General features: G+C 50.0%; 1 protein-coding gene across 2 annotated transcripts; it reads right to left on the minus strand.

Annotated features, from left to right (window-relative positions):
• Nucleotides 1-8,162: 8,162 nt before the first annotated feature.
• TRAPPC3 (trafficking protein particle complex subunit 3) lies at nucleotides 8,163-19,573 on the minus strand. Of its 2 annotated transcripts, none has more exons than XM_082686935.1 (5): nucleotides 19,549-19,573; nucleotides 10,960-11,057; nucleotides 10,609-10,708; nucleotides 9,370-9,552; nucleotides 8,163-8,910 (listed from the first exon to the last, which is right to left on the minus strand). In XM_082686935.1, coding segments are annotated over exons 2-5 (405 nt in total). In that variant the 5' UTR covers nucleotides 10,962-11,057; nucleotides 19,549-19,573; the 3' UTR covers nucleotides 8,163-8,790. The 2 variants fall into 2 exon arrangements, with proteins under 2 accessions (XP_082543061.1, XP_082543060.1); XM_082686934.1 differs by having other exon boundaries at nucleotides 19,395-19,571.
• Between the last annotated feature and the right edge of the window lie 257 nt (nucleotides 19,574-19,830).

Raw genomic sequence — 19,830 nt, forward strand, 5'->3', positions numbered from 1 at the left:
GCACTGGGGGAGTTCAGATGAACTGAGGTCAGCAGAAGGAGGTTTGGGGTGAGGGTGTGTGTGGGGTGTGTGTGTGTGTGTGTGTGTGTGTTTTCTAAATGGGAAATGGCTGGGACCTCAATAGGTCTAGAAAAAGAATAAGGAGGGCCAATGGCAGCCTGTCTCTGGGTCTGGGCTGCCTCCATTGCCCCCCCCCCCCCTTCTACTGCCTGCCCTCCAAGGGCCTCCCACTTTGCTGTCCTCCTGCCAAGGTACACACCAGCCCCACCACTCCTCAGCGGGGCCTCTTACTCTCGCCCACCTCTAGAGCCTGGGCCCGTTCCTGTCCTACCCCTCAGACTGGGGAGGTTACAAGAGGTCTTTGGCTCTGGCCTCCTGACCTGAGCCAGCCTGGAGGGACCATGGGGAGCCAGGCCAGGCTGGGGCACTCCCCTAAGAAGGGGAGGGGGCCAGGGGGCAAGGGACCCGAGAGGACACTAGCCCTCCACCAAGGCTGATTTGAGAGCTAGGGATCAGATGGGAGCTGGTGAGTGTTCGGGAAGGGGGTGGGAGCTGAGGAGCAGGGACTGAAAGTTGCCAGCCTGGACTCTGAAATTAGACTGCCTGGGTTCAAGTCCGAGTGCCCCACTCCACAGCTGCGCGCCCTGCAGCGCCCTGCAGCGCCCTGCAGCGAGGTCCCTAACTTCTGGTGCTCCATTTCCTCATCTGAAGAGCTCTCAGGGGGGCTGGTTATGAGGATTACACCCCTCAATCCATGGAGAGAACTTAGCTCTAGGTGTGAGCTGTTCTTAGAGAGGGGAGGGGCACTCATGGAAGAGGAAGCTGGCGGGTGGGGGTGGCACTGTGTTGGGGAAGGGGTCCTCTGGGCTTCATGCACATGGACACTGACACAGTCAGCCAGCGCCCACAGGGTCCCACCCCTGCTTCTCCTGACTCACTCCTTGAACATTCCTGAGGCCCTGGGGCCTGGTTCTCTGTGGCACACACGGTCCCCACTCTCTCTCTTCTTCTGCCCAAGGCCCTGCATCGGGAAAGAGTTCGGCTCCTTCATTCAACCCACCCTGGGAGCCTGGCTTGTTGTCCTGGAGCCCTGGTGTTTTCCTGGACAGGTGGGCCTCAGCTGCCCATCCCCCAACAGAGGCTGAGACAGCCTTGCCATGACCTTGCCACAGCTGCCTCCTTGTCCACCAGCTCTTTGCATAGCAAACTTTAAGACAGGAAATGAGTGTCCTAGAGCCAGATGTCTGCAGACTATCCCGTCAAGGCTCACCTCTGGGCTAGGCCATCCCACTTGCCAGGGGCTTCCACTTTTGGTTTGTTTCTGGTGGTGTCCGGATATCAGTGGGTTAGCTCTGCCAGGGGTCACCAGCTGTGTGGCCTTGAACAAGTTACTGCCCCTCTCTGGGCTTCAGCTCCCTCAGCCCCGAGAATCAGAGGCTGGCAGAGAGGATTCAAGGACTATTCTAGGACACCCGCCTCCTGGCTCAGTCAGTAGAATGTGTGACTCTTGATCTTGGGGTCATGAGTTTGAGCCTCAAATTGGACACAGATATTACTTAAAATTTTTAAAAATTTTATTATCTAGGGACGCCTGGGTGGCTCAGTTGGTTAAGCAGCTGCCTTCAGTTCAGGTCATGATCCCAGCGTCCTGGGATCGAGTCCCACATCGGGCTCCTTGCTCAGCAGGGAGCCTGCTTCTCCCTCTGCCTCTGCCTGCCATTCTGTCTGCCTGGGCTCACTCTCTCTCCCTCTCTCTCTCTGATAAATAAATAAAATCTAAAAAAAAAAAAAATTATTATCTAAAAAGTTTTTTTAAAAATTTTTAAAAAGGATTGTTCTAGACCTGAGCAGGATTACCAAATGGGGTGGGGGTTTAAAATGAACCAGACGAGGCATATAACCTGTTTAGCACAGCCCCTGGCAGAGCCAGTGCTGGCACCCGCCCTACGGTTCAGAGCATGGGCTGAGGAGTGAAGCAGACCTGGGTTTGGATCCCAGTTCTGCTTCTCTGTGACTGTGGGCAAGTGACCTCATTTCCCCAAACCTCAAATTCCTCCTCTTTAAAAGAGGGATAATGATAGTCCCGAATGATAACAGCTAACTCTCATAGGGCCCTTCCTCCCTGCCAGCCACTATTGGGAGGCACTTATGAGGATGAACTCATTTAATCCTCGCAAACCCTTTGAGATTGGGATCATCACAGTTCCCATGTTGTAGATGGGAAAACTGAGGCACAGACAGGTTAAGTGACTCACCCACAGTGACATAGCTGGGAAGAGGGTGAGCTAGGAGCTGACTTCAGGCATACTGGCCCCGTCTACCTACTGTGTCACAGGGGATGGAAGAGAGTTAATACAGTCTACACAGGCCAGGGACATAGAAGTGACTCAATTAATGTGCGTAATCTTTATTGCTGTTACCATAAGTCTTCCATTCATTCTAAATGTCTATCTGGATCTGCCAATAAGAAAACTCTCCAGGCTCCCACCACCCCCGGTTGGATCCTGGGGAGGGCCTAGGTAGAACCTTCTCTGGCCACCATTCCGTCTGTCTGGCAAGCTGAGGAGGGGATGTTTGCACAGATGTGTGGCCGAGGGTGTGCAGATAGTCTGGGGAGGGGTGTGGCGCTGGCAAATTCCTGCCCGACCAGGGCCTTGGTGATTCTGCACCCCCCATCCCCACCCCCAACTCCCACATCTGCTGGAGGACTGACTCCTGGTTCTACAATTCCTGGGAAGTCCTTCCCTCTGTCTCGCCCTCCTACCTTCCTTCTCTGTTGCCAGAGGCCTCTTCTACAGGACTAGAGAAGAAAAGACTCTCCTGCAACCCCAACACACTTTCACCCCGGGGGTCTCTCAGCCCCATCCTCAAAAATCCCAGTAATGCTGGCGAAATTAAAGGTACCTTAAATGTTCTAATCTTATAACAATTTTGGTTCAATCAACATCTAAATGTGACCACATGTGTCCAGACCACCCAGTGCCCTGGTTGGTGGCTTGGTGGGGGGAGCAGTGAGCTCCTGAAGGTGGAGGGCGGAGGGCTGCTGTAGGCCTGGCCCGGCTCTGGAAGGCTCCCTGGGGAAAAGGTCTGCAGGTCTCTGGCCCCTCCCTCTGCTTTCTCCCCCTGACCTCCCTTCCTTACCTCCCCTCAGTCAGGCTGGGAAGCATGGCAGACCATGGCTGGAGTCTGCTTCTTCTCTCTCCAGGACATCTGGGCTTGGGAACAGCTGCGGACTCAGGCAAATGGAGGCCAGGGCTGGCTTCGTGGGCATGCCTGCCTGTGCAGTCACACAGAGCCCCCTGCTCAGATGGGCTTGGTTTACTGCTCTGTTGGTCATCTTGAAATTCATAATCATTTTTGAACAAGAGGTTCTACATTTTCATTTTGCACTGAGCCCCATAAAATGGTGTAGCAGGTCCCAGTGGAGGCCCACACACCCCTCTCTGGGTGGGCCCTCCTAGCTTCTTCTTCACTCAGTCAACACGCCATCAATAAACATTTCTTGAGCACCTACTTTTTGCTGAAAAGTAGCCCTGGATGCTTGCGGATACGACGATGAACATCCCAGACACAGCCCTGAGTTCACAGAATCACTCTTGGCACACACTCCACCCCTCAGATATCGACACATAGTAGTCTTACAAGACAGTTTCATAATAGCAATCCTGTTCATCATAACTGCCAATTAGGGAGCACTCGGAATACACACTGCATCTTGGTTCATCCTCCAAACAGTCCGTAACGTGGGCATTACTATAATCCCCATTTTGAACCAGAGGAGAAACGGATGCTCAGAATCAAATCCTTTGCTCAGTGTCTTGTAAGCAGTAAGCAGTGAGCCAGAACTTACCTTTGTCTCTTGTTTTCCACATCTCTCCTCCCGGCCACCATCTCCCTGTCCTCTTGTCCCCGGGCCCAAGCCCCCAGCACAGGGCTCCATTTTTGTTAAATGAAAGAGTTTACATACAGACACTCTCTCCAAGGAACACAAGGAAACATACACACACTGAAACCCACTTATACACAGAACACATAACGTAGGGCTTGGGGCCTGAATCTACTATGCCCTAGCTGTGTACCTCAGTTTTCCCATCTTCAGAATGGGCACAGGGATGGGGTTGTTGTGAAGGCTAAAGGAAAAACATATGTGAAGCACTTAGACCAGCACTGATTGGCACCTAGTCACTCTTCGATAAATACTCGCTGTTGCTATGAATAACATTTGTCACCCACATTCACTCACACATACTCTCATGTCACCACCAGCCTCCTCAGCCCAGCTCAGTCCCAGATGTCTCCATGGCTGACAGTCCAGACCCCCAGAGCCAGGAGGGAAGAGCAGCGGCTTCGCTGGGCATCCCTGGGGCTCTACCTGGACCGGCCCACACGTCTGGTGGAGTGAAGGTGCTGCTCCTCAGCAGCTCAGGGTCCATGAGAGAAGGCTTCCTGGAGGAGGCCTCTGCCCAAGCCAGTTCAGCGAGCCAGAGGTGGTAAGATGGTGCTGCTCTATGCCTTGGCTCCCTCCATAGTCCCTCGCAACACCCACCCTCTAACTTCATCTGCTGCGCCCTCTCTCCACCCCCTTCCCCACAGTCGAAACTTTCCTCTCCTCCTGCCAGAAGGGTAAATTGCCCCCAGGAATGCGCTGTGTCCCACAGCTCCCCTGGCAGTGGCCATCGGCTGTCCTAGGGTCAGGCCTGGCCCTACATCAAAGGCTGGGGATCGGTAACAGCGAGGCTCCTCGCCTACCGCCATCCCCCCCCACCCCAGCCCTTTGGCTTCCAGGGAACAGCACATGGTAGCACTTAAGCTCCAAGAGAACGGGAGGATGCTTTTCCTGCCCCACCACCCCCAACCGTCCACAATGAACTGCTTGTTAGGAGACTATTTTAATTTTACTTAATGCAATTTCTGTTGCCACCTCCTTCTCTGGATGCCCAGTACAAATAGAGGGGAGGCCAATCCGCCGGGGAAAACGTTACTGATGGGGGTGGAGGGCAGGAGTAGGACTCTCTTGCAGCAGGGGAATAGTGCTGGTGCTCTGGTCTCCACTCGGGAAGTAAGGGGGTTGATGAGGGGAGGGCTCAGCGCTAGCTTACACCACTGAGGCCAGCAGGAGAGCCTGGGGTAGGCACAGGGGCGACATACTTCTTTGCCAAAGTGCTCTTCCCCAGGCTCTGGGTTCAGCAGGCAGGCCCTCAGCCTGGCAGCACGCAAGTTTTGCTGTCAGATGCTACGGGAGTGGCTGGAAGAAGGGGGTGCATCCGGGTTCTGACCGGCCTCTGGGAATTGTCCCATCAGGTGCATGTCCTAGCAAATTATGGAAACCAGGGGTCCAGTGGTCACTCTGGGGCAGTAGAGTGGTGATCTGGAGACCCCTGGTGGCCAAAGGCTGCAGAGCAAGGCCTTTCCTTGGAGCTCTGCCTAGCCTGTGTCAAGCCCAAAGGCCACAAGGACCGTCTCCTGTAGCCCAAGAACTCAACCAGGCCGCTGGCCTCATTGTTCAGCCCCTCCTAGAAAGCCAGCAAACTTGTCCCATCTTGCTTGGAGGGTGTGCCAGCACATCACAGAGAATGCGGAATGGCCTAGGCGGGAGGGGGCTGCCCCAGCCTCAGAGCCAAAGCAGAAGTAGAGAGCTCTATGATCCCCCGTGAACTAATCCGGGGGGGGGAGGGCCTGAAGTTAGGTTGCTGAGACTTGTATGTTTGGCTCACTTGGAAGAGATGATGAGGTGATGTTCCAAGCAGTTCCACAGTCCAACAGCCCCTCCCTTTCTTCAGCCTCTGGGCGCACATCACACAATTGTGGGGCTGCCATTGGGGAAAATCACCATGGGGGCTTTGTTCCTGCAGTTTGCCGACTCTGTAATGCTGCCTGTGTTTAACTCTGGAAAAGGAAAGATCTAAAACCTCATACCAGACAACGGCTGCCGGAAAATAGGTGTGGTTCAAGAAGAGGAAGGGTGTGCCACCCCACCCCCCCACGCAGAAGGAAAGGGTGGGGTCACTCCCTTGTCTTGGCAGACCCCCGATACCACACAGTGTGTCCACATCGGGGCCCAGCATCCGTTCCCTTAATCTCCTTCATTCACACACTCTGGAGTAATTGACCAGTGGATGCTAAGGATACAGCTGACCTGCCCTGGGGTCCCAAACTGTACCTGGAGGGCGAGGTAAAGAGGCTCAGAGGACAGTATCTCAGTGGGAGCTTCCCTATACTTGGGAACACAAAAGTGACCTCTCCCTCCCCCGGCTTCAGTGGCCTGACCCAGCGGGAAGAGGCAGGTCTTATGCAAACTGCCTCTAGACAGGTGTCCCAGAACCCTGGTCCTAACCTATGCAATCAAGACACACTTCACAGGGCGCCTGGGTGGCTCGGTGGGTTGGGCCGCTGCCTTCGGCTTGGGTCATGATCTCGGGATCCTGGGATCGGGTCCCGCATCGGGCTCTCTGCTCGGAGGGGGGCCTGCTTCCTCCTCTCTCTCTGCCTGCCTCTCTTGTGATCTCTCTCTGTCAAATAAATAAATAAAATCTTTAAAAAAAAAAAAAAAAGACACACTTCATGCACAACACCTATAATAGCTCTCCTCAACTCAGGCCTGTGCCCTAACCTTGGGAAAAGACTGGGGGCCCCTTCCCCCAAAAAACCTGAGTATCTGGACTTCAAGGGCCTAGGCTGTCTCCAAGAACAGTGCTGCCAATATGGCCTGACAATCTCTAATCCCTCCTTTGAAAAGCTATCCCAAGTTCTCTTTTTTAAGGTTTTTATTTATTTATTTTTTAAAGACTTTATTTACTTATTTGACAGACAAAGATCACAAGTAGGCAGAGAGGCGGCCAAAGAGAGGGGGAAGCAGGCTCCCTGCTGAGCGGAGAACCCGATGCGATGTGGGGCTTAATCCCAGGACCCTGAGATCATGACCTGAGGCGAAGGCAGAGGCCCCAACCACTGAACCACCCAGGTGTCCCAAGATGTTTATTTTAGAGAGAGAGAGAGAGAGAGAACAGGAAAAGGGACAAGCCAATCCATCACTGAGCACAGAGCCCAACGCAGGCCTTGATCTCATGACCCTGAGATCATGACCTAAGCAAAATCAAGAGTCCAACGCTCAACTGACTGAGCCACCCAGGCGCCCAAAAAGCTATACTAAATTCTGTAAGGCTTGGGGAGGGGGCTGCAGGACTGCTCCCCTCCTTCTCCACAGGGCTAACCAGGCATCATGGTTAAGAACATGGACTCTGTGCACTAGATTCTCCACCTAATGGCTGTATGACCTTGAGCAACTTGTAGTCTCCCCTCTAAAAATGGAATTATTGTAAATAAGGAAATTATTGTGGATTTGGTAATGTAAAGTGCTAGTACAATGTCTGACATGTGGTAAGCACACAATAAATTGTACCCAACATCAAAAGTTTAACTTTCCTTTGACTTCACACCCCCCTCTAGACACTACCCTACTTCTTCGCTCTTTTTTCCTCCCTCTAAAGATTTATTTTGAAAGAGAAAGCGAGCGAGCACGTGAGCAGGAGGAGGGGCAGAGGAAGAGAGAGAATCCCAAGCAGACTCCCTGCCAAGCGCGGAGCCCAACATCTGGGGGGCTACCTCTCACAACCCTAAGATTCGGACCTGAGCCAAAGTCCAGAGTCAGAGCCTTAACCACCACCACCCACCAGGCGCCCCCAAAGCTCTTTGAAAGAAAAACTTGGTACCCTTGGTACTCTTTAATTCTCTCAAACCTTTACCAATCTGGCTTTCATTCCCATCGTTATTTTCTAAGTAAACTCTACACCACACATGGGGCTTGAGCTCATGCCCCTGAGATCAAGAGTCACACACTCCACTGACTGAGCCAGCCAGGCACCTCTCCCTTGCTCCAAGAAAGACAAGGTCTTTCTAGCCACGCCTTCCTACTCAGTGGCCAAGAACTCAAGATAGTCCTTTTTAGGTATATCTGGGATAATGGTCCGCTTCCAGGTTTTGCTAGACAATAGACCCAAAAATGACTTTGCAGGGGTATTTGCATCCAGGTCTCCCAGACTCTCTGGTCTGCGAGGAGGAGCCATTCCTAGACCGGGTAAGTGTGAGGCAGGGCCCAGGAACTTGGTTGGCCTCCTTACTCCACTGTAGTAAAATTCCAGAAAGAAAACAGGACATGATTAGGATTTCACTCAAGAATGTGTATTTATTGGAGAATCTGTAAGAAAAAAGGATGGACCCTCTGTAAAAAGAGGAGATGTCGCCTCCAAACAGCAGGGAGGAACGAGACCTGGGTGGCTTCCCAGAAGTCAGTGTTCCCAGCATGACTCCCCTTTCCAGGCAGGCACTAGAGTGTGTCACACTACGACTAGCAATTCCTATCCACCCCATCAGCCTCCCCTCCCCCACCCCACAACCCTGGATTCTCTCAGCCATTCACCATTGGCATTCCGAAGGCCGAGGAATAGATGCGCAAGGCTTGCCTCTTAACGGGGTCAAAATGGGTTTTGCTTTGGAAAATCCGAACGGGGAATGTAAACTGGCTGAGCTCTTTCTAGTCCGACCAAAGATGATTGCATCCAACCCCTCTGAAGGGAAAGGGAGCAAAGAGTTTCCCTCCCGAATGTGCACACTTGGGGGGTGAATGGACTGTTATCACAGCCTGCTCTTTATTAGCTGGCAAATGGAAACAGAGTTAGGAGAATATGTAACAACCGTGTTAAAGAGTCACTGAGTTCTAAGGGGCAGAGGGAGCTCTGAGGCTTCTGATTCCAACAAGTGCTCCTGCTAGCGACCCTCAAGTCCTGGGGACGGTCACTCCTCTCCGGCTGGGAGATTGTCCTCAATCCGCCTGATGAACCTCATCCGGATTTCTGTCACGCCGTCTCCTTTCAGGGTGTCTTGGACAAACTTGGCCTCCACGGCCATCTGGACCTGGGGGACAGTGGGAAAATGAAGGAGCAGCTGCTAGCCACAGCCTCTGGGGAGCCACAGGGGAGGGGGCTGTAACTGACTCATCCACAGCAGTCCAGCTGAGGGGGCTGGTTTCCCACAAGGACGAGATCACCAGTTCCACTGTTCCCTTGTAGAAAGCAGTGGCCCCGACCCGTAAAGACAGACTTAGCGAAGAACACCCACACATGAGATTGTCGCCAAATGAGCCAATCTGGGAATGGGTGTTCCCGGGCTTTGGGGGCTGACAGCGCCACTCTCAGGGAGAATCAGCACCGCGTAGAGACGCCCAGCTTGGATCCTATGCTCGGTACCATCACATCTCAGGCAGCAGAGTGCTGAGATGAGCCAAAGCCCTTCCTTTTTTCTCTCATTCATGCAAACATTTTCTGAGCCCCTTTTAGATCTCCAGTATCCCGGAAGGTAAGGAGCTGCACTCACCATCTCCAAGGCTCCCCGCAACACCCCACACAAGAGGTTAGAATAAATAAGGGATGAGTGGTTATCAGGAAGTTCCACAAAGTCCACCAAGGGGTTATTTTCCAAAATGAGGGAGAATTCGTCACCAGCTGGGCTCCAATTGGTGATGCTTGGAGTGATGCCCAAGTACATCTTGAACGCCACCTGTCAGAGGAACACAACAGCACCGTGGGGAAGAGCAATGGGGGCTGCACACCAGGGAAGGGACGGGACTGGTGAAGGAGAGGTAAGCGACTCGGGGAAAAAACTGTGGCCTCTGCAAAACACTGGGGCTTTAGGTATTCAGGGCAATAAAGGAAAAACATCTATGCACAATTCCACACCCCTTTCCTTCAAGGCCTCATACAATCAGGCAACCTCCTGTCCGCCTACACTTCTGACACGGGTGGCTTCCCGGAACTAGCATGTGAGAGGCCGCAGCCCACTGCCCTGTCTTCTGTCTGTGCTACCTTGAACCCTTCTTCATGAAAGCAAATATGGTCACTGCGACCGAATTAGTCTGAAGACGTCCTTCCCTCTATCCACTCTCCTACTTCCAAACCTTCACAAAGTGCTCTTCCCTGCCAGCCCTCTCTAGGATTTGGGCCAGCATGCTCTACAACACAAAGAACCAACCTTTAGGTAACAGATGCCACAAAGCTAGAGGCGTAATACCATTTATTATTAATTTTACAAGATGTAAAGCTGATACTATCAATAGCGACCCTTTACCACAAGCACACTGCGTTAAGTGCATTTACCTGAATGCTCACGTCATTACTTCATTTACTCCTTACAACCATCCTATGAGGGAGCTCTTATTTTAACGTTGAGGTAAGTGGTAATTAAAAAGATTAAAATTTACTTACCCTTAACTAGTAAGTACTGGAGCCAGAATCTGAAGCCAAGTCAGGATCTGAGTCCAAAGCCTATCTACCTCACACCCATGCTACTCTGCCACATCTTCACAGCCGAGGAGATGTGGCCTTCGCCTCAGTGGGGCTTTCATCCACACGGATGATCTCAACCACTCTTCCCTTTTCGAAACGCGCACTATTCCCCTACCACCAGGAAGGCTTCTTTGGCCCAGACAGCTGCCTAAGCTGCCAGACTTTTGGAATAGTCCGAAATAGTCTCCATCTCTCTAAGGGAGATGGAGAGTGGTCAACAGTGCCTCCCGGTGACATCCTTCAGCAAAGCCAGGTGGCCCAGTATAATGACCTTGGCAATGACATCTGCGGTTTCCCGAAAGTCGTGGCACCTCCCAACATTCGACCGTGCCAAGAAATCTTCAATCAGTCGGACTCCAATGTTATAGCCCCTGGGAAGAAAATGAGAGAACAGACTCTATCATGGGGTATGAAATTCTTACGTCTAAACGTAAGGCTGTGGGTGGTAAAGGAAAAATGGGGGATAATCCCAAAGCATCCCAATAAATGAGCTCAGTGGAAACTATGCCCAAAATGTTGGTTATGAGAGAGAACCCTAAAGGCCCTAAAGGCTCTAAAGGCCCATGTAGATTGCGTACTAGAGAGCCCCATTCTTGTCTCTCCTGCAGAGGAGCTTACTCACATTTTGTCCAGCTGTTTATTCACATCTTCATCATTTTCATAGTCCTTGCACAGCTGTGTGACCAGAGCCCCATAGGTCAGGGTGAAGAGCTCAGAGCTCTAAAAGAGGTTCAAAAGGCAATCAGGCTCAAGAAGCACAAAAGAAAAATTTTAGTGAGTCTAGGTCAGCCTCAGTGCAGCTGTCAGGATTCAAAGTAAGGTCATCTGTGTCTGGTGGGAAAGAGCAACGCCCCCTGTGGGGTAGCCAGAGTGTGCCCCGCCCCCAGGGTCAAGGTGGCAGGGCTTTAGCCATGCCCACTATAGAACGGGCTATAAAGGGCACTTCACACATGGGGCAGTCACTCTTCCAGCATATCAAGGTGGGTTTCTGCTAACCCAGGACCCCACCACAGCTGCCAAGCCTAAGCTCAGGTCGCCAGAACTGGAGGGGGGCAGGGGAAGCAGCAGCTATCCACCGGATACTATGACACACAGACCGGAAGAAGACATTTACATATTAGCTTCTGTGCCTTAGACGGTGAGACCCATGGCTTCTCCACATCTAAGAATGTCTGCAGTGTCGGGGCCTAGAGTGCAGCTGCACTCCCAGGCCCCCACCCAGGAGCAGCAAAGGACCCATGGGCCTGGTCTGTGGGGAGGAAAGGAAGTCCCAGAGTCCATTGCACTGATAAGCCCCCTCCTAAGTCACCAGCACCAGGAAAAATAATGTTCCTCTTGACACAGAGCGAAAATGTTTCCAGGAAAGGGGTAACTCTGAGAGGAATCCAATCTTTTGTGTACCTGGAACATAATACTGATCTGGACTGGTTTCTATTACAACCACAGTTAAAATCACAGAAACCCTTTCTCGGATAAAGACTCCTGGCACCTACCCACCAAGAAACAGAAGTGTGGAAGGTGACAAGGTCAGTAATGCCAAGACTACAGAATGAAAGCAGGAGGTGGGGGAAAGGCACTAAACAAAGTAAGAAACAGAGCTAAACAAAGTAAGAAACATGCTAACAGAACGTCTGGACCAATGTATTCACAGAGAAGCAATCACCCAGCCACTCCCTTCTGAATGGAAGCGCGTCAAACTCGGAGCACAGCACCTTTCTGTCCTCAGGTCTTCTGGGGAACAAAGTCCACGTCATGTTAAGGCCCAGGCTCTCAGCACAACAGGGCCACTCATCTCATCCTCATGGCCTGGTGGCAAGGTCACCGTAAGAACAGTGACGTGAGTGCCTTTTGCTTATACACTGCGTTCTATTTTTTATCACGTCATTTTCCATCCCACAAGAATTCCGTAAAGCAGAACGGGAAGGAATTAATCTCATTTTAGAGATGAAGAAATGGAGACTCAGAATGATTAAGTGATCTGCCCAAGGACAAACAGCTACTGACAAAAGTAATTCTGGGAAACAAAACAACAAGAGTTTCTAAGCCAATGTTCATTATATCCACTGATCCCCACAAGTGCAATATTAGTAACTGCCCATACCCCAAAACAGTAACAAAAACTTAGCCGCACTAGGAAATCAAAGACAATCAGTTTCAGAATCAGGAAGCTTTTTGAACTCAACTAAAACAGCCAGATCAGGGTGTCTCTAAGAGACCATTTACCAAATATGGCAATTAAGGGAAGCTATTAGGGAGGACAATGTTTTTTAGTAAAGTTAAGGGTTTGGCACTAGAATGGCTTGGACATGAATGGATGGAGACAATCCAGCAGTTACCAGTCCATAGAGTTAGCACCGCTGCATTAAATCAGGAGAGCTCTCTTTCCATTATTAATGAGCCCTTGGATGGAGACTCCTAACAGCCTCACCCCACCATGATGCCAAGTAACATCCATACCGTGATGCTGTCAACTGCTTCTACATGCAGCAGCCCCCAGTTTACCAATAAGAAAATCCAAGGTTCTAGACAGATCTGTCCACAGTCACAGAATCAGTAAGCCTGGGATCTGGGAATGGGATTCCTGACCCAGGCTCTCCACACTCTCTCTTAATTTGTAAGTCTGTCTCCATCTCTGAATATGAACCAAGCCTACTTGAAACAGTGCACAATTCAAATATGCAACTTGAAGGTGTTCATACTTTAAAAATATGAATGGGACTGTGGTATAGAAAAAGTCATTCATTCAATGTTTACTATGTCAAGGGACTATCTAATAGGAGGGAGACAGATAATAAACAGATAATACACACACACACACACAAACACACACAGAGAGGAGGGAGGGTGAGTGAGAGATCAGTTTTTTTAAAATATTTTATTTAGTTTATTTAGTTATTTTATTTTATACTTATTCTATTTATTTATTTATTATTTTATTTATTTGTTTGATTTTATATTTATATTACTTTATTTAGTTATTTGACAGAGAGAAAGAGAGAGAGAGAGATCACAAGTAGGCAGAGAGGCAGGCAGAGAGAGAGAGCCAAAGGCACCTTAACAACTTAACAACTGAGCCACCCAGGCGCCCCAAGAGATTACTCTTGACCTGGGTTTTCAGTCCTGTGACCCTTGTAACAAACAGTTCTATGGGACCTTAAAGGTCAGCTAATTCAACCAATCCAATTTCTTCACTAAGCATAGTAACTACCTTATCCCTCCCAGAAGAAAACTTGAATCTCTTCTGCAACATTTCTACGTTTAGGTGCTTTAATTATGATTAATAATAATGGCCATAAACATTTATAAAATCTCCAGAATGCTTTCAGAGTTTCTCATTGATCCTAATCATAACCATGAGAGGTTAGCAAAACAAACATTATTCATTCTCACTTTGCAGGTGATAGGTTAAGTAACTGAGACTCAGTCCTCTTATAGTTGAGCACCATCCTGTAAAAAGTTATGCCATCCACACCACCACTTAGTATCTTGAGTCAGTTCTTCCCCATCTGCACGATGGTGACAATATTATCTGCCCTTGAAAGTTACTGTGAGATCCCAGAGAGATAATGTTTGTAGAGCACCTGCTGCACAGCACCTACACAAGTAGCTATTGCTGGGGATGCCCGGGTAGCTCAGTTGGTTAAGTGTCTGCCTTCAGCTCAGGTCATGATCCCGGAGTCCAGGGATCAAGCCCAGCATCGCACAGCATCAGGCTCCCTGCTTGGCAGGGAGTCTGCTCCTCTCCGCCTCACTCATGCTCTCTGTCTCTGTCTCTATCATACTCTCTCAAATAAATAAAGAATCTTTTTAAAAAAGTAGATATTGGGGGCGCCTGGGTGGCTCAGTGGGTTAAGCCTCTGCCTTCGGCTCAGGTCATCATCTCGGGGTCGTGGGATTGAGCCCCCATCGGGCTCTCTGCTCGGTGGGGAGCCTGCTTCCTCCCACTCTGCCTGTCTGCCTACTTGTGATCTTTCTCTCTGTCAAATAAACAAAATCTTTTTTAAAAAGTAGATATTGTTTTATTTATTTAATTTATTTGAAAAAGTGACAGAGAGAGAAAGAGGGAGGGGCAGATGGAGAGGATCTTAAGCAGGCTCCAGCCTAGCCTGGAGCCCGAAGCTGGGCTGGATCTCACACCCTGAGATCATGATCTGAGCCAAAATCAAGAGTCACATGTTTAACTGACAGAGCCACCCAGGGGCCCATTTTTATTTTTAAACTAGTTTTCTGGGGCACCTGGGTGGCTCAGCCGTTAAGCGTCTGCCTTTGTCTCAGGTCATAATCCCGGGATCCTGGGATTGAGTCCCACATCGGGCTTCCTTCTCTGTGGGGAGCTGCTTCTCCCTCTCCCACTCCCCCTGCTTGTGTTCCCTCCCTCTGTCAAATAAATAAATAAAATCTTCAAAAAAAAGAAAAACTAGTTTTCTGTGGTGTGGTATCTGAGAGTACCCTGAACTAAATTCAAGGAAGGAAATTTTGAATCAATATAAAGAACTCGGTAACAACCAATAAGGCATACAGAAAGAAGACTGGGTTTGTAGTCAGAAGACCTGGTTCTGAGTCTGGACTGCCACTTACTCATGGTGAGATTTTAGGTCAATCACTTCACTTTGCAAATCTCAATCTCCTGACACAAAAACGGTTAACAGTAAAATCTGTCATGCTGACTACAGGACTGTTGGATCTCATGAGATAATGTACTGAAATATGCTTTGCGGATCAACAAACCACAGGAGTGGTTTCATACTGAACAGCTGATCTGATCTCCAAGTACTCCCGGCACAACCTGAGCAGAGCAAGTTAAGCCAAGGCCTAGTTCAGGTGAGCTGTGGCACTTGAGGGTTTTCAAAAGTCTTTTCAGTTAGTGTCCCAGACACATAACAAATCTCCCTAAGGGGGCTGATCTTTGCAGCTACTGCTCCTAGAGTCGCATTTACTATTTTTATCAACATAAGTGACTCAGTGTGACTGCCCCCAAAAGCTGGGAGTGAAGGTCAGTGACAAGACGGAGTGAAGGTCAATGACGGGACAGAGTGAAGGTCAATGACAGGACAGAGTTCACCCCTCTCTCTCACCCTCTGGCCTCCCCTTAGAGACTCTGGAGTGCTGCTGTCCAACGAGCAATTCACCAGAGCACTGGAGAGCAGAGCCGCTGGGGTTGGGTTACTAGTAATGTGACACAAAATAAGGGAAGGTTTGATTGTCCAAGGAATTCAGGAACCAAACATGATACAGGCACATAAAGGCTACATCTGCACTAAGATGCTTGCCGGCTGACTTTCACTGAGCGCCAAGTGCATTAAGTACACCATCACACTGCTGCCTTTTCATGCATCACCTCAGTGAATTCTCAGAACCCCATGACAGATATTATTACTACACTAACTTATTTTTAATTTTAATTTTTATTTATTTTTAAGATTTTATTTATTTATTTGACAGACAGAGATCACAAGTAGGCAGAGAGAGAGCCTGATGCGGGACTCAATCCCAGGACCCTAGGATCATGAACTGAGCCAAAGGCAACGGCTTTAACCCACCGAGCCACCCAGGCGCCCCTCTAACTTATTTTTTAAAGATGATGAAACTGATGCTTACGACAATGAGGAAACTTGCCCAAGGTCACACGTCAAGTAAGCGGTTAAGCTGGGACTCCACACCAGACAGTATTATGCCACTGTGTTGTATACTTTCCTGCCTCATGGAATGTGCTCCTCAAGGTTACAGAATAGGACTGCATCTCTCACAGCACCCAGCACAGAGTTTGGGCTGTGGAAGAGTTTAGGGCTCAGGAAGAGTTTGCCAGATACATCGGTTATTTCTGTTCACACGGACTGAAAGCAGTTCCTTGGCATATTAATCATTTTTTTAAAAGATTTTATTTATTTATTTGACAGAGAGAGATCACAGGTAGGAAGAGAGGCAGGCAGAGAGAGAGAGGAGGAAGCAGGCTCCCTGCTGAGCAGAGAGCCCGATGCGGGACTCGATCCCAGGACCCTGAGAGCATGATCTGAGCCCAAGGCAGCGGCTTAACCCACTGAGCCACCCAGGGGCCCGAGGCATATTAATCATTTAAGTCTTGGAAGGTTTAAGTGGGAACATAGCAATTAGCAGAAGGTACAGTCAACTGGGAAAGAGGGCTGCTAGAGGGGGAGACTGCCTGGGAGGAGAAGGGCAAGTCAGAACCAGATGGCCACAAAGAGGATCATGTGACAAGCCCTAAGTAGCCGCCAGCAGTAAGTGAATGAGAGGCTGCACCAAACCTTCAAGTCATTCATTCACTAAATATTGATTGTCTAGTGCCAAGCATCATTCTAGATGCTAGGAATAGAGCAGTGAACAAAACAAATCCCTGCTCTGGTGGTTAAATTCTCATGGGGGGAGCTGAAAATAAACTATGTAATTCATAATGAAATAGCGCTATGAAGAAAAATGGAGTAGAGTTAAGAGGACAGAAAACTAGTCAGGCAGTCAGGGAAGGCCTCTCAGAGGAGGTGACATTTGTGTAACTGTGAATGAAGTGGGGAGCAGTTAGATGAGGATTAGGGGATTAGGGTTACTCATTGAGGAAAGGAAGGTTTTTTTTTTTCTTTCCTTTTTTTTGTTTTGTTTTGAAGTAGGCTCCATGCCTAACGTGGGCATGAACTCAAAAGCCCCCCAGAATCCCATGGACCCTGAGATTAAGAGTCGCAGGCTCTGTGGATGCTCTACTGACTGAGCCAGCCAGGTGCCCCTGGGGGAAGGAAGTCCTAAATAGAGACATTAGGAGTTGCAAAATCCTTGAGATGGGAGTGTGCTACTGGCCCTTCCTAAACTACCACACTCACCAAAGCTGAGTGAACACTGGAGGTTAAGGGTGGAACCTGGGGGTTCCTGTTTAAAATATTATTAAAGATTTCAATAAGGATTTCAGGTTAAAAAAGGGGGGGTGTGCCTGGGTGGCTCAGTGGGTTAAGCCTCTGCCTTCGGCTCAGGTCATGATCTCAGGGTCCTGGGATCAAGGCCGGCATCAGGCTCTTTGCTTGGAGGGGAGCCTACTTCCCCCTCTCCCTCTGCCTGACTCTCTGCCTACTTGTGATCTCTCTCTCTCTGTCAAATAAATAAATAAAATCTTAAAAAAGAAAAAAAAAAAAGAAAGGTGAAAACTAAACAAGAAGACCTCTTGTATCTGCTCTTATCTTAGGAAAAGGAGGAGGAAGCATTTACCATGCCCCATACATTGTACACTGCTATCTCACTTAATCCTAAGTAAGCATTATTGTCCCCAGCTTACACATAAGGAAACTGAGGATCAATTAAGACAGGACTGTTTCCTAGCAAAATATACTTTTTTTCTTTGAAATTCTTGGTATTTCCTCCAAAACAGGAATTCTCTTTTAAAGATTTTATTTTTAGGGTACCTGGGTGGCTCAGTTGGTTAAGTGACTGCCTTTGGCTCAGGTCATGATCCTGGAATCCTGGGATCAAGTCCTGCATCAGGCTCCCTGCTCAGCAGGGAGTCTGCTTCTCCCTCTGACCCTCTCCCCTCATGCTCTCTCTCTCTCTCTCTCTCAAGTAAACAAAAAAAAAAACTTAAAAAAAAAAATTTTATTTTTAAGTAATCTCTACACCCAATGTGGGGTTCATACTCACAACTCTGAGATCAAGAGCTGCAAGTTCCTCATACTGAGCCAGCCAGGTGCCCCCAAAACAAAAATAACCTGTTATCCATGGAGGAGCTTTAGGGAGCCCACAAATCCACCCAAAAGATAAGTAAATGTCTGTGTTTATGTTTGTCAATTTATTATTTCTAGGAAGAAGTTCCATAGGCATCAGCAGCTTCTCAAAAGGGGTCTGAGAGACAAAAAGGGTAAGTACTACTCTGAAGTACAAGGGCCTCCTGCAGCCCATTTTGGGTGCTGTTCCTGTTGTTAAGAGGCCACGGTGTAAGGGATGTTTAATCACACCCCTCTAGAGCTGAGTTTCGGCAAAGGGCCCCTGATCGGCTGGCCCAACCTGCAACCTTGGATATTTAATTTCTAAATCTGAAAACAAATAGCATGGGCAATTCTGGAGGAGGGAAGAACATGGCATAGAAAAGAACACTTATCAAGAAGTCTTAACTTGGGGGTGCCTGGGTGGCTCAGTGGGTTAAGCCACTGCCTTCAGCTCAGGTCATGATCTCAGGGTCCTGGGATCAAGTTCCACATCCAGCTCTCTGCTCAGCAGGGAGCCTGCTTCCCCCTCTCTCTCTGCCTGCCTCTCTGCCTACCTGTGATCTCTCTCTGTCAAATAAATAAATAAATAAATAAGTCTTAACTTGAAGAAAAACGTCGTCTACCTTACTTTCCAGTCCCAGCTGCCACCTGCAGCCAACCTTTATGAAACTACATGGTGTCCCACTCTTCCCAGGACAAGAAAGGAGCCGCCCCCACTCACCAGAGGGGCACCACTTAACTCCCTACTCGGGCCCACCTCTCACTCCTCCAAACAGAAAGTTCTTTCTGCTAAGACCAGTATCTGAGCGTCTCTTGCAATGCCCAGCATTGCTCTCACAGCGTGAGAGACAGGGGGTGCCCAGCAGTCTGAAGTCTCGCAGTTAGACATGGGTTCAAATCCTAACTCTTCCAAGCCATAAATGTGGGCAAGTTATGTAAACTTAACTGAGCTGTAAAACTGCGATAACATTATCCACCTAAGAGAGTTACTTTGCGGATTAAATGAGCTAAGGTAACGTATCGTGCTTGGCCCAGTGCCGAACACCCCGGAAGGGAGCGAACGACGGTGGTAGCTCCCGCTACTACCGCCGCCGTCGCGGGGTCCTGCTCACGGCGCTCTCGGGACCCGGGGGAGGGGTCTCTGAGCGGCTCCAGCGGCCCTCCAACCTGCCCCAGGCCTGCGACGCCCGCGTTGAACTTCTCCCCTGCCACCCACCGGCAGCCCCCACCTCCTTCCTTCCCGCAGAAGCACCCTGCGCTCACGCGAGGAGCCCCTTTTCCAACTGCGCCCCCGCGCCGGGCCCCTTCCCCAGAACCCCTCCATTCCGCCCGCCCGCAGAGGTCACGCGCTCCGAGTTACCATTTTCTTGCTCTCGGTGCCACGGTTCGCCTGCCTAGACATGGTGCCGGCCTCCCTACCCCGCCTCGCCACAGACCCGCTTGGCCACCCCTCCTGACACCGCTCGACCCAGCCGCGGCCCCTCAGCCTTCGGGACTGACCGGCACCGACTCACCGCGCCTGCGCGGCCTGCCGCGGGGCACCACGGGACTCGTGGTCCGGCCGACGAGGATAATTCCCGCCCAATAAACGTCAGACTACAACACCCAACAGCCTCACTGGAAGCACCGCTGGACTACAACTCCCAGAGTGCTTCGCGCTCAGTTGTCTCTTAGAGCCGGGCTCCCCCACACAGGGCTGCATTCTGGCCACTGGGTGGCGTCCGGAGCTTGCGATAATCCTGTATCGTCCACGCACTTCCCTCTCTTCCCACCCCCTCACCCTCACAGATGCTCCG

Source organism: Mustela nivalis (genome assembly GCF_964662115.1).
Source record: "Mustela nivalis genome assembly, chromosome: 10".
Classification (NCBI taxonomy): domain Eukaryota; kingdom Metazoa; phylum Chordata; class Mammalia; order Carnivora; family Mustelidae; genus Mustela; species Mustela nivalis.

Excerpts from the sequence above, each read along its gene's own strand:
- TRAPPC3 (XM_082686934.1), bottom strand. The coding sequence starts at position 19,436 with ATGTCTAGGCAGGCGAACCGTGGCACCGAGAGCAAGAAAATG. Across the intron at positions 10,709-10,959 it reads AATAAACAGCTGGACAAAAT|GGGCTATAACATTGGAGTCC; the intron begins GTGAGTAAGCTC and ends TTTTCTTCCCAG. Across the intron at positions 9,553-10,608 it reads CCGCAGATGTCATTGCCAAG|GTGGCGTTCAAGATGTACTT; the intron begins GTCATTATACTG and ends TTCCTCTGACAG.